Here is a 14,809-nt window from a genome sequence, read left to right as displayed (position 1 = left end):
AGCACACAGACAGAAGCTGGTCACAACTGCTGTGCAGCTGGGATTGAACCAGGGGGGCTCCCTCTGCTGGCTCAATGCGGTACAAAGTGTCAGAAGCTGTTAGATATCTGCTTTTGACAATCAATTGCACCTGTCATCCACAGGAGGGCGCCTAGCTGGGAAGTCCAGTACATTCCATATTAAAGTTGTTGCAAGTGCATTTTTTGTGTAAAAGACAGACACACACACACACACACACACACACACACACACTGTAAGGTCTGAAGTGCAAAATTTGAATTACATTCCTTTGTATCTCTCCCTCTCTCTCTCTCTCTCTCTCTCTCTGTCTCTCTCTCTCTCTCTCTCTCTCTGTCAACACACACACACACACACACACACACACACACACACACACACACACACACACACACTGTAAGGTCTGAAGTGCAAAATTTGAATTACATTCCTTTGTATCTCTCCCTCTCTCTCTCTCTCTCTCTCTGTCTCTCTCTCTCTGTCAACACACACACACACACACACACACACACACACGCACACACACACGCTCAATGGAGTATAAAATAAAGACCGGGGCAGTTCTCTCACTGGAGTCTCTTAGAGTGGAGGCTGCCCTTGCTAGCAAGAAGTTCTGTGTGTTTCTCTTCTCTGAGTCTTTACTGAAGAAGTGTTTTATAACATTTTCCTTAACAACTGACATGTGTTTTTTGTGTAAAAGAGAGAGAGACACACACACACACACACACACACACACACACACACTCACACTCAGCGGCTCAGAGATGAGGGAAAAACAACAGAAATCAGGATAGATTTTAATGTCAGGAGATGCCCTGTGATGCTGGGGCCATTGTGTAAGATTGGAATGTGTACCAGTGGCTGGTGGGTGGTCCTTGAAGGTCCCGGGAGGAGGCGGCGAGGAGGCAGCGGGTGGCTGGGCTTGAGCTGTGGATCAGGGACGTCATTAATTCTGCCTGGTGCTGCGTGTGCCCTGTGCAGCTTGGATGTCTGCCGCTGACGCTCTGTGGTTCCTGTTCTGCTGATCTCCTGGTCCACACACGGCTTCAGGGTGCACTGTACAAGGGAAGAAGAAATGCATCATTGGTTACCAAAATAAAACAGTGTCTTTCTGCCTGTGTCATTCTGTTTGGTTTCTTTGAGCGTTTGTTTCTTAAATACACAGCAAGTGTCACTCTCTCTCTCTCTCTCTCTGTCACACACACACACACACACACACACACCCCAAAGCACACACACCAAAGCGCACACACACACACACACACACACACACACACACACACACACAGACACTGTGAGGTCTGCAGTTCAAAATTTGAATCTCAGAGCTTGGTTTTTTTGTCTCCCTCCAGTGGACAAATGCAGGTATGATTAGGGTTGGTTAGGTTAGGTTAAGGGGATTTAGCCAGAGCTTGACGGAATAAAATGGAATAACTGGGAAAGTAAGTGTCGTAGAGGGATGAAAGTGGTGTCTACGTGGGGATTTTCTGCCGCTCCGCACGCGCTGGTGAAGACCCCATGTCGATAGCACCAACGGTTCTGGACTTGGTGTAAATGGGTCCAAATTTGACGGAATAAAAAGGTCAAAGTGGCAGATAGGAGTGTCCGATCGGGCCGATTCCACCACCACTGTACTCAGCAGGCCCTGCCGGGTCGTTAGACACGCAGCATGGCAGGGATCGGTGACATAACATGTAGCAGTTTCCCTTCACAGAAGCGTCTGCAGCAGGTGGGTGGAGGAGGAGGCAGCAGAACCAGGCCTTTGGAGCACTGTGTCATCTCCTGGTCCTGATGCTTTGAATCTCCCTCTCTGTCTGTCTGTCTGTCAGTCTGTCTGTCTGTCACACACACACACACACACACACACACACACACACACACACAGAAGCTGGTCAAGTGCTGTGCAACTGGGATTGCACCTGTCGTCCACAGGAGGGCGCCTAGCTGGGAAGTCCAGTACATTCCATATTAAAGTTGTTGCAAGTGCATTTTTTGTGTAAAAGACAGACACACACACACACACACACACACACACACACACACACACACACACAGTAAGGTCTGAAGTGCAAAATTTGAATTACATTCCTTTGTATCTCTCCCTCTCTCTCTCTCTCTCTCTCTCTCTGTCTCTCTCTCTCTCTGTCAACACACACACACACACACACTCACACACACCAAAGCACACAGACAGAAGCTGGTCACAACTGCTGTGCAACTGGGATTGAACCAGGGGGGCTCCCTCTGCTGGCTCAATGCGGTACAAAGTGTCAGAAGCTGTTAGATATCTGCTTTTGACAATCAATTGCACCTGTCATCCACAGGAGGGCGCCTAGCTGGGAAGTCCAGTACATTCCATATTAAAGTTGTTGCAAGTGCATTTTTTGTGTAAAAGACAGACACACAAACACACACACACACACACACACACACACACACACACACTGTAAGGTCTGAAGTGCAAAATTTGAATTACATTCCTTTGTATCTCTCCCTCTCTCTCTCTCTCTCTCTCTCTCTCTGTCTCTCTCTCTCTCTCTCTCTCTCTGTCAACACACACACACACACACACACACACACACACACACACACACACACACACTGTAAGGTCTGAAGTGCAAAATTTGAATTACATTCCTTTGTATCTCTCCCTCTCTCTCTCTCTCTCTCTCTCTCTGTCTCTCTCTCTCTCTCTCTGTCAACACACACACACACACACACACACACACACACGCTCAATGGAGTATAAAATAAAGACCGGGGCAGTTCTCTCACTGGAGTCTCTTAGAGTGGAGGCTGCCCTTGCTAGCAAGAAGTTCTGTGTGTTTCTCTTCTCTGAGTCTTTACTGAAGAAGTGTTTTATAACATTTTCCTTAACAACTGACATGTGTTTTTTGTGTAAAAGAGAGAGAGACACACACACACACACACACACTCACACTCAGCGGCTCAGAGATGAGGGAAAAACAACAGAAATCAGGATAGATTTTAATGTCAGGAGATGCCCTGTGATGCTGGGGCCATTGTGTAAGATTGGAATGTGTACCAGTGGCTGGTGGGTGGTCCTTGAAGGTCCCGGGAGGAGGCGGCGAGGAGGCAGCGGGTGGCTGGGCTTGAGCTGTGGATCAGGGACGTCATTAATTCTGCCTGGTGCTGCGTGTGCCCTGTGCAGCTTGGATGTCTGCCGCTGACGCTCTGTGGTTCCTGTTCTGCTGATCTCCTGGTCCACACACGGCTTCAGGGTGCACTGTACAAGGGAAGAAGAAATGCATCATTGGTTACCAAAATAAAACAGTGTCTTTCTGCCTGTGTCATTCTGTTTGGTTTCTTTGAGCGTTTGTTTCTTAAATACACAGCAAGTGTCACTCTCTCTCTCTCTGTCACACACACACACACACACACACCAAAGCACACACACCAAAGCACACACACCAAAGCACACACACACACACACACACACACACACACTGTGTATCATCACTGATTTCTATAATCCACATAATCCAGATTCGATTTGGTGCAATTTTTACTCAGAAAGTGAGAGATCTTATAATTCTGATCATTTATCAGTACTGACACTAAACTTTATCAGAGATGTGACCATCACAGCACATGCCATTGTGTCAAAGTAACTGAGAATAAAAAAATAAAAAAATAAAAACATAAAGGAGATTTTCCTGGCATGGATTTTATAGCAGATAACCTTAAAAATATTCTGCAATTATACCTAATTTGAAAAAGTTTACATTTCTTCAGTATTAAACAGCAGAAATTAAGCTTTATTATCCGACGTCATTTACAAAGGAAAGAAAAGACAGCGGCCGCCAGCGCTGTAAACAACCGTAGACTGATGGGTAATAAGCGAATGAGTAATGCAGAAAACACATGTTTGAGATGGGAAACTTTTCTTGAAGTTTCTCTCACAGTTCACTCACAGCTGTGGGTTTTATCGTGTTGGAAGCAAAACAGCAAAAGTAAGAAGGAATTAAGGATGATATTAGCCCCCACGCCGACTAAGCTAATTCTGATGCGTCGGTCCGCTCTGTTTACGTTTTCGTGTGGAATGCGTTTCCTGCTCTCATTTGCTGGTTGTTGTTGAAATAGTTTTGTGAGCTTTAACCTGAGATTCTGGCGTTTCTGGTAAAACACATTTATATTCATTCAATTCAGGATTTAATGAATCGATATCGCTTCATTCAAGCTACTCACCCGTCTCTATCCACCTCCACGTCCAGCTCGACCACGGACAGAGGTCCCGCCCCGACTATCTCTGATTGGTTTAGACCACGAAGGGGAATGACGTGTGTCTGTTGTTGAACACATGGACGTCTGTCGCTTGGCGAGCGATCGGGTGGTTTAGCGAGTGTCAGCCTCTTAAGTTTAAGACAAGCCCGGCTGCTTTTTAAGCGACGCGGCGCTAGCTACCCAGCTAGCTCAGTACACAGGAACTACTTCCGGTAGTTATACAAAATAAAAGCGTCCCCCATTATAATCCGCTATAATGCCATACTTCCGCTGCGCGCGCCGTTGATATATACCTTGGCTTTACATTAATTGTGAGAAAACAAAACAAACAAATAACTCACCGTTGAGTCGATTGTGAGGTAGTGTAAAGACGAATGAATCGGCTGGGTTATTGCACGCTGTCAACTGGTCTGTAGTGTAGGATTTGTCGATATCTGACAAGTAGGCCAACCACAGGGACACAGCGGCCGCCTCCATTACTCCCGACATACCACTAGAGTGAGCCAGCACACCACAAATGAAGTTTTCTTGTTCTCCATTCATTTCAATGGGAAAAAACTTGCATTAAAATATTCATATTTAAAAAACTATAGAAGTAATAAACACCAAAAGTCATAGCAACTCATTCCAGCTCCAGCCGCACACAATGATATATCATATGTGAACCTTGTCTCAAAACTGTGGGGCGAGTTAAGGTCCAAAATAAACACCAAAAGTCATAGCAATTAGATGGAGTCATTGCTTTGGCAATGACTCCATCTAATGGTTAAATTTCTGAACTGCAGGCTCAGTAAGTAAGTAAGTAAGTAAGTAAGTAAACTTTATTCATTAAGCGCTTTTCACAGACAGACATTCACAAAGCAGCAGTGATGAGACGCAGGTCTTGCGTCCATGACTGCCCTCGCGAGTTAAAGACAGCTGCAGTGTTTGTGTTTTCTAACTCAGGTGTCTCAGCTGAAGAACTGCGGGGTGATTTTAAGAAATCCCCTGTCAATTGGTTATGAGCAAAAATTGTTTCTATAAAAAAAAAAACCCAGTTTCAACCGTAACGTGAAGTACACATTTTATTATTTTTTTCCTTTTAGTGAAAGGAAACAGCCGTCGCCGGTATGCTAGTGCGCACGCTCCACCCCCTCCTACGCCTCTTTCCCCCCCTTCTTTTTGCTTTGTAAATAAACAGAAATGTGACTTTTGCTTCATAAACAGTTTGACAAACAAGTGGTGCCTGCAGGGTGTATATTCATGGTATAACCGGCATAAACACAGCCTCACTTCGTGTGTGATTGTGCAGGAAATACAACTGTGCGCTCAGCTTCGAAAAAGGACCGCATCTATCCATTTATCCTCATCTCACCTCTATGTATGTGCTCTCTTTGAGCGCAGGTGCGGCTCTTTGCTGTGACACATCTCTAATGTAGTCTAGACGCTCCGGCGCCAGGGGTCATCGGGTGACACACACACACACACACAAACAACAAGTAACACAACATGGACCATGAACTCTGCGTGACTCAACTATACCAAGACAGTTCACCTATTACGAGCCTTTAAAGTAAGCTTATTGCTAAATAGTCTTGATATTTAATCAACAGGTAAGGTAACACCTGATTCTGTTCACATGGACGGAGTTTTTTCAGTGCTAAATAGTCTGCACATCCCGGCTCTTATTATTTATTTTGCTGCGTTATTTTGCAAAATTATCTAATCTAAAAATAAACTACATAAATGAGTGCGATGCAATATTTTGCTCTTGGTGTTTTCAGTCCTTTATGTCCATCTTATGTGTCCTTTTTTTCTGTTATCAATCAACCAACCGATCATTCGATTAAAGGCCTGTCAACGGGCTTCGTAAAGGTTCTTTTAAGGTCACCAGAAAGCTACATAAAAGACTGCACCTGCACCTGCACCAAAGTTCTTTTTTTTTTCTCTCTATCTCCGAACATTGTTGCATTTTAAAACCTTCTTCAGTGAGCTATAAATATGAGGCGCTCCAAACACACTCTCAGTTTTACTTCTGCCAAAAAATGACCACAATGCCGAGACAACTGGAGGTCCAGAACTCGATCCTCACTGGTGGGGACAGCTTTAACATGTGGCACGACTACCTGAATCTGAGCCAAGTGTTCGAGAAACTGTGCAGCAACCGTGAGGTTGATAACCGAGACACCGAGCGTCCAAAGAAGGGACAAGCGCCCCCTTGGAGTAAGGTCCACACTTCCACTCGGGGGAAGAAATCCTCCAAAAACTCATCACAGTCCAGTCCGACCAGCAGCGCGTCGGACACCAGCAGCAGCGCCTCATCCTCGGACTACTGCCGCTTATGCAAGCAGAACGGGGAGACTCCGAGGGTGTACCTATCTCACAAGCTCAAATCAGACGACGGGATAGTTTTCTGCCCCGTCCTCCGGAACTACACTTGCCCGATCTGCGAAGCCACCGGTGACAGCGCTCACACACGCAAGTACTGCCCGCAGATGAAGTGCGAGGCTGCTGGGAGGATGCAGACGGTAGGCAAGTTCTGGTAGCTGCTGAAAACTGAAGCTGCGAGAAACTGTACATATTTACCGAACTGTTTGGGGTATGTGTTCGTGTTGGCAGAGACCGTTTCAGTTCCAAAGACTGTTTCAAGTTTGACTGTCAAACACTCCGCTGCAGTCTGCAGCAAGGAGCTCTCATCCAGCACATCTGTGGAGCCCCGAGCCGGGGTGAGCGCTCTCAAACCTCGGAAAAAATTAAACTCTTTAAAGTCCTCGAGTGTTTATTGTTGTTGTTATTGTTGTTGTTGTTGTTTAATATGATACAATTTCGGGGGTACTTCATAGGTCACAAGTGAAACACTAAAGTGGCTAACCTTTCTGTGGAATTAAATAGATTTCTAAAAATGTGCCCATAGTGTCAGTGCGCGAGTCTTTTAGTTAAAATGCATATGCTATATTATCCCTCATGTCAGACAGATTATTCGACAAAAACGTCAGTATTTTGTCTTTTTTTTTTTTTTTTTTTTTTTTTTTTTTGGTATTATAGAAAATTTTTAACTCACATGCAACTCTTCCACTTGAAGTTACAGATGTACCTGAACTCACCAGAGAACATGCGTCATAAAAAAATAATTAAATTAAATTAAAAGTAACACTTCAAGGCAAAAGTGAAACGATTATGTGAAGTGAGAAATTGAATTAAGGTTCAATAGTTTTAGTTTCAAAATAGAGGGGCTGGGGAAATACAGTATACAAGGTCAAAACAGAGTTTGTACAAGTTTGTACAAAGACAGCTGCAGTGTTTGTGTTTTCTAACTCAGGTGTCTCAGCTGAAGAACTGCGGGGTGATTTTAAGAAATCCCCTGTCAATTGGTTATGAGCAAAAATTGTTTCTATAAAATAAAAATTAAAAAAACACAAAAAAAACCCCAGTTTCAACCGTAACGTGAAGTACACATTTTATTATTTTTTTCCTTTTAGTGAAAGGAAACAGCCGTCGCCGGTATGCTAGTGCGCACGCTCCACCCCCTCCTACGCCTCTTTCCCCCCCTTCTTTTTGCTTTGTAAATAAACAGAAATGTGACTTTTGCTTCATAAACAGTTTGACAAACAAGTGGTGCCTGCAGGGTGTATATTCATGGTATAACCGGCATAAACACAGCCTCACTTCGTGTGTGATTGTGCAGGAAATACAACTGTGCGCTCAGCTTCGAAAAAGGACCGCATCTATCCATTTATCCTCATCTCACCTCTATGTATGTGCTCTCTTTGAGCGCAGGTGCGGCTCTTTGCTGTGACACATCTCTAATGTAGTCTAGACGCTCCGGCGCCAGGGGTCATCGGGTGACACACACACACACACACAAACAACAAGTAACACAACATGGACCATGAACTCTGCGTGACTCAACTATACCAAGACAGTTCACCTATTACGAGCCTTTAAAGTAAGCTTATTGCTAAATAGTCTTGATATTTAATCAACAGGTAAGGTAACACCTGATTCTGTTCACATGGACGGAGTTTTTTCAGTGCTAAATAGTCTGCACATCCCGGCTCTTATTATTTATTTTGCTGCGTTATTTTGCAAAATTATCTAATCTAAAAATAAACTACATAAATGAGTGCGATGCAATATTTGCTCTTGGTGTTTTCAGTCCTTTATGTCCATCTTATGTGTCCTTTTTTTCTGTTATCAATCAACCAACCGATCATTCGATTAAAGGCCTGTCAACGGGCTTCGTAAAGGTTCTTTTAAGGTCACCAGAAAGCTACATAAAAGACTGCACCTGCACCTGCACCAAAGTTCTTTTTTTTTTCTCTCTATCTCCGAACATTGTTGCATTTTAAAACCTTCTTCAGTGAGCTATAAATAGGTCACAAGTGAAACACTAAAGTGGCTAACCTTTCTGTGGAATTAAATAGATTTCTAAAAATGTGCCCATAGTGTCAGTACAGGATTGTGAACATCGCAACGCAAAGTTTTTGATTTCTCTCAAAACATATATTTCTTTTCATGTTGAACAGATAATATCTTTAATTTGAGTCAAAGTGATTTGCACTTGAACACGCCCACCAGAAATAGACCGGGACCCATTTTTATTCTGCATGGCTGCTGGAAACATCATGTCACATCTTTGATTAATTTCATCTGAAAATAAACGTAAGTAAAGCCAAGTGTGTTACAAAAGCTTTTATAATTTGTATTGCCAAAATCGCAGAAAATAACCCCATTTAAGCTGGGTCGACAGCCACCCCTAATTTTTGCATGATTGTAGCTGCTAGCTATAAGCTAGCTAGCTATCCTGCGCAACGTTAGAACTGGTTACCAGAAACCGACCATCACAGTCGGGAATACAAGTTAGTATACTGGTAAAAAACGGCTTTTTGCCTAACTAGCTAGCGTTACCACGATGCATCGGTGGTGGATAAAGCTAGCTAGCATAAGTTCATAGTTCATAACATTCATAGTATAACTCCGTGCTCCGCTTCGTTTGAATTTTTCTGGTGAGCTCGCGGTTTCTAGACACAAGCTTGTGTTTGTGCGCGCACGTTTGTCTCTCTTCATATAAATATCTGTGTGTTATGTGTGTGTACACCGAGCGCAAAAGATAATTATTAATGTGCATGATTTAGAGACAGAAATAACAAGCCAGCATATAAGATCAATGACATAAGACTAATTCCTTCAATTGACTTTCAGGCGCAGCTCGGAAAAATGTGCATTTTCTGAAGAAATTTTAATTTTAACAGCAAAAAATTGACCCTATGCCAAACTTAGTCGCTAATGGCTGGTCTGTAGACTGTTTGGTATGTCATGTTACGTATTTCTTGGTTTTTCTATGTAATGTGTTTTATAGAGAAGTAACATTATTCTTTTTTTTCTGTATGCTTTCAGAACCACAGATCGCTCCATCCATTCCATGGCTGAAGCATACATTTTCATTTAATCTGAACAGGTATCATTTTGCATTTACACTGCACATCCTTTTTAAACATTTCATAATAATCTAGACTCTCCCTCATTATCCTCTCATTCACCTTGCTGATGTGTTGAGGACTTGATAAAAGAATACATGGTATGTCCATATCTGTTCTGTCTCTACATGAGATGCAGTCTCTTGATGTAAATTTGACAACTCTGCTATTAAATGCAGTGATTAATGTAGGACAGCAACGATTAATCAACTCATCAAGTTAATATCTTAGGGTTCTGTATTGTTTTCTTTTTTTTTCTTGGGCTTTGTGGAACATTTATGAAAATGTTCCACCATTGATTTAATTTAATGATTATGCAATTCACAATCTGATTAGTCAAATAATTGTTCTAATAGTCTGTGACCAAACAACTATCAAAATAGTAGTTTATTATGGTCAAAGATTTATCAGGTGTGCCAGACTTCAATTCTTCACTTGTACATTTTGTTCCATATTTTACCTCAAGATATCCCAGAAAGATGAAGCTGAGGAAGAGCTGCAGAGTACCACCATGGCACTCTTCGTCTTCAGGGACAACTCAAGCCTCCTACATCAGCCTCGAGACATCGGGATAATCATTGATGGTGTGGAAGTCCTGAATGAGTTGCCTTCTGTGGCAGCTGGAGTGGCAATGGTCTTTGGACTCTGTTATGCTCTTAATATGGAATATCCACGAGGATTCAGGTTCACCTTTGAGGCTCTTCAAAAGATTATGATGGAGCTTGACTTTAACAAGATGACCTCTAAGATTCGCAAACTTAATTGTGAACTTAACACTGCACAGTAGTGTGTTTGCATGCATGTGTGCATGTGTATGTGCACATGCATGTGCATGTGTGCTTGGTTATTTTGCTTGGTTGGCCTGCAGTGGTATTCTACATTCAAAATTTATAAGAACACCCATTTGAAAGGGAGATTTAAGTTGATTTCATTGATACATGTGTAGATTTTTTTTTTTTTTTTACATTGTACAGGCACAGTGCACATATAAACATTTTTGAGTACTTGCAAATTGGTTTAAAAATAGTTTTTATAATGGTTTTATGCCAGTTTTAGACAGGTTGCAGGTTTTATACTGGTTTTCAAAAGATTGCAGGTTTTATACTGGTTTTCAAAAGATTGCAGGTTTTATAAAACAAACATTTCTCTAATCATTTCTGCCGTAGCACTAAATCTGTATATTACTAATCCTCTCTATTGATTATAGTTAAAATGGTTTGGAACAATAAATAATTTTGAAATAATTGGTTGGCCAACTGTCTTGTTTTTTATAGGAAATGCAGAGCATTTTTGAACTGAAATGAAATGTAAAAAATATAGTTTGAATATATGTAAATCAATTACCTGGCTTCAACACAAACATATTAGTTCATGTTAATTTGGTTCGATGTGAATACATTAGGTTGGTTAAATTTCAATATATTAGCTTGGTTCAATAATTAAAATATGGTTCTATGTAAAAAAATCAATTTGGATCAATGCAAAATTTAAAGTTTCAGTCAAGTCTAGTAATATTGTTTATATCAACATAAAAGTATCAGGTCATATCAAGTGACTCAATTTGGATTCTATAAAGCCAAATATTTTGGATGTGACAACTGGACATCATTTTTTTTAATTTGAATAGGGTTATTTTTTTTTTACAGTGTAGTTTATTTCTCACAGTTTTTTAAAAATTCTCTTGCTTTATGGTTCTTAGCGCTGTTACCAGTCTTTGCATTTATCATCATTTTTTCTCTTTTTTCTTTCATGTTACACAAACATGATTACATATTGCATATGAATCAAGGTTGTGCAGAGGTGGTTGCATTTCCCAGACAATCATGCAAAATATATACATTTCTTTTTTTAAAAATGACATGGTGCGACAGGACTGTAGCACAGTAATACAGCAACATCAGAGGCAAATTCCATTCAAGTTTTGCAAGCCTAGCTTTGAACTTTATTTAAATAAACGGCAGTGACTCGTTATGACAAGGATCATTCGTAATCTCACTCAAACCATGCTGAACGGCTCTAACCCAATTAGGAACATAGGGTTGTTGTTTTTTTTGTTTTTTTTAAAAAGAAAAAAACATAACTGAACACAACAGTATGTCAGTGCAGTGACTAATCAGGCAGTACAGTTTCAGGAACCGTTTTAACTGAGGCAGGATGGCATTTTGGTTTTTAAATGGGCATTTAAAACCTGAAATAATCCTAAAGGCTTAGACAAAAAGGTGACATTTGTTTTCGAAATTGAGGTGATGGGCATCTTAGTCGCTGTCACTCCTCTCTCCTCTCTGGAGCAGCCTCTTTCCACTGGAGGGCACGGGAACCTCATGCTTCACTGAGACCTTTGACTTGCTTTTGCTGTCCTTGTCAAGCAGCTCCAAACCGTCATTGATCTTCTTCAACATCTCGTAACGCTCACGCCCACGAACAGGGAGGAGAAAAACCTCCTTGTCGTCCCCCTCAGCACTGGAGGTACATTTGGACTTCTTTGTGGATGTGGTGTCAGGAGGTGGTGCGCTCTTTCGTTTTTTCGCCTCTTTGGTGCCGCTCTCCTTCTTCTGTTTATTGTCCTCCTGTAGCTGTAACAAAGAGGGACGAAATAACAAAAAAGAGAAACATATTTGTCAAGTAATTTTACCCCCCCCCCCAAAAGTGGCATTTAACATGATGATATTCTACTGCCTTCTGGGGGAGGGAAGGAACAGCGGTTTTTCTTTTGAGTTTATATTCAAGTTTTCTCCTTCTTGCCCCCTCTGGTGTACAATTTCTTCCTTTTTCCTGTTTAAAAAGAGTTCACATATTTTGTCATTTGACTGTAAGCAGTGCAAGGAGGAGATGCTCGCTTTTTGCATGACAGTCTGCCACTTCAGTCTTCCCTTTCTTTATAAGGCTGGAAAATACTTCAGACCCCTCCTCAGGCAGTAAGGGGCCTGAGGTGGGGTCTGAACTGTGGGTACCGGTATGAGGAGAGAAGGGGGACAGGACTGGATAGTGGCTTAAAGTTAGGATTTGGTTTGATTTGAACGGTCGTCCTTCACAGTCCTCCTCCAACACTGACAAGGATTGTCCACAAAAAAACCCCAAAAAACCCCCCCAAAGAACTGGTCTCCCATTAACATTCATTCAACGTGTACACAAAGATAGACGTTTTTGGAAAAGCATATTTAATACAAAAGGAGACTTCTCAAACTAAAGAGGAGAGTATTGGCGACTGGTAACACACTGCTGCTGCGACCGACTGGAACACAAGACGACAGGTAAAAATTAAAATAACTAGCAATAATTAGGGGTTAGGTTATGGGGAAAAAGCCAGGAGAGGATGGGACAAAAGTGGAATAACTGAAAAAGTAAGAGGTGTAGAGGGCTGATGTTGGTGTCTAGGTGGGGGTTTTGGTGGGTGCCGGACGCTGTGGCGAAGAGGCCACGCCGATGGCTTCTTCGGTTCTGGAGATATGGCGAATCGGACCAAAAAGGATGGGACAAAACGGTCCCAGTCGGAGAAAGGAAGGTGCAGAGGGCCTGGGTCCACCACCACTGTACTCAGCAGGCCCTGCCGGGTCGTTAGACACGCAGCATGGCAGGGATCGGTGACATAACATGTAGCAGTTTCCCTTCACAGAAGCGTCTGCAGCAGGTGGGTGGAGGAGGAGGCAGCAGAACCAGGCCTTTGGAGCACTGTGTCATCTCCTGGTCCTGATGCTTTGAATCTCCCTCTCTGTCTGTCTGTCTGTCTGTCTGTCACACACACACACACACACACACACACACACACACACACACAGAAGCTGGTCAAGTGCTGTGCAACTGGGATTGCACCTGTCGTCCACAGGAGGGCGCCTAGCTGGGAAGTCCAGTACATTCCATATTAAAGTTGTTGCAAGTGCATTTTTTGTGTAAAAGACAGACACACACACACACACACACACACACACACACACACACACACACAGTAAGGTCTGAAGTGCAAAATTTGAATTACATTCCTTTGTATCTCTCCCTCTCTCTCTCTCTCTCTCTCTCTCTCTCTCTGTCAACACACACACACACACACTCACACACACCAAAGCACACAGACAGAAGCTGGTCACAACTGCTGTGCAACTGGGATTGAACCAGGGGGGCTCCCTCTGCTGGCTCAATGCGGTACAAAGTGTCAGAAGCTGTTAGATATCTGCTTTTGACAATCAATTGCACCTGTCATCCACAGGAGGGCGCCTAGCTGGGAAGTCCAGTACATTCCATATTAAAGTTGTTGCAAGTGCATTTTTTGTGTAAAAGACAGACACACACACACACACACACACACACACACACACACACACACACACACTGTAAGGTCTGAAGTGCAAAATTTGAATTACATTCCTTTGTATCTCTCTCTCTCTCTCTCTCTCTCTCTCTGTCTCTCTCTCTCTCTCTCTCTCTCTGTCAACACACACACACACACACACACACACACACACACACACACACACACACACACACACACACACTGTAAGGTCTGAAGTGCAAAATTTGAATTACATTCCTTTGTATCTCTCCCTCTCTCTCTCTCTCTGTCTCTCTCTCTCTCTCTCTGTCAACACACACACGCACACACACACGCTCAATGGAGTATAAAATAAAGACCGGGGCAGTTCTCTCACTGGAGTCTCTTAGAGTGGAGGCTGCCCTTGCTAGCAAGAAGTTCTGTGTGTTTCTCTTCTCTGAGTCTTTACTGAAGAAGTGTTTTATAACATTTTCCTTAACAACTGACATGTGTTTTTTGTGTAAAAGAGAGAGAGACACACACACACACACACACACACACACACACTCACACTCAGCGGCTCAGAGATGAGGGAAAAACAACAGAAATCAGGATAGATTTTAATGTCAGGAGATGCCCTGTGATGCTGGGGCCATTGTGTAAGATTGGAATGTGTACCAGTGGCTGGTGGGTGGTCCTTGAAGGTCCCGGGAGGAGGCGGCGAGGAGGCAGCGGGTGGCTGGGCTTGAGCTGTGGATCAGGGACGTCATTAATTCTGCCTGGTGCTGCGTGTGCCCTGTGCAGCTTGGATGTCTGCCGCTGACGCTCTGTGGTTCCTGTTCTGCTG

General features: G+C 42.9%; 1 protein-coding gene and 1 long non-coding RNA gene across 2 annotated transcripts; both read left to right on the top strand.

Moving 5' to 3' along the window:
- The first annotated feature begins 6,243 nt into the window (after nt 1–6,243).
- On the top strand, nt 6,244–7,000 carry LOC112433301 (nanos homolog 2-like). Its single transcript, XM_024801548.2, has one exon. The coding sequence runs from the start codon at nt 6,288–6,290 to the stop codon at nt 6,786–6,788; it is 501 nt and encodes a 166-aa protein (XP_024657316.1). The 5' UTR covers nt 6,244–6,287; the 3' UTR covers nt 6,789–7,000.
- Nucleotides 7,001–8,670: 1,670 nt separating this feature from the next.
- LOC143416184 (uncharacterized) lies at nt 8,671–10,963 on the top strand. Its single transcript, XR_013096562.1, has 3 exons — nt 8,671–8,904; nt 9,640–9,700; nt 10,186–10,963. It is a non-coding gene; the product is annotated as an uncharacterized LOC143416184 (long non-coding RNA).
- The last annotated feature ends 3,846 nt before the right edge of the window (nt 10,964–14,809 follow it).

Source organism: Maylandia zebra, unplaced genomic scaffold (assembly GCF_041146795.1).
Source record: "Maylandia zebra isolate NMK-2024a unplaced genomic scaffold, Mzebra_GT3a scaffold31, whole genome shotgun sequence".
Taxonomy (NCBI): domain Eukaryota; kingdom Metazoa; phylum Chordata; class Actinopteri; order Cichliformes; family Cichlidae; genus Maylandia; species Maylandia zebra.
This window is presented reverse-complemented; position numbering and strand designations above follow the sequence as displayed.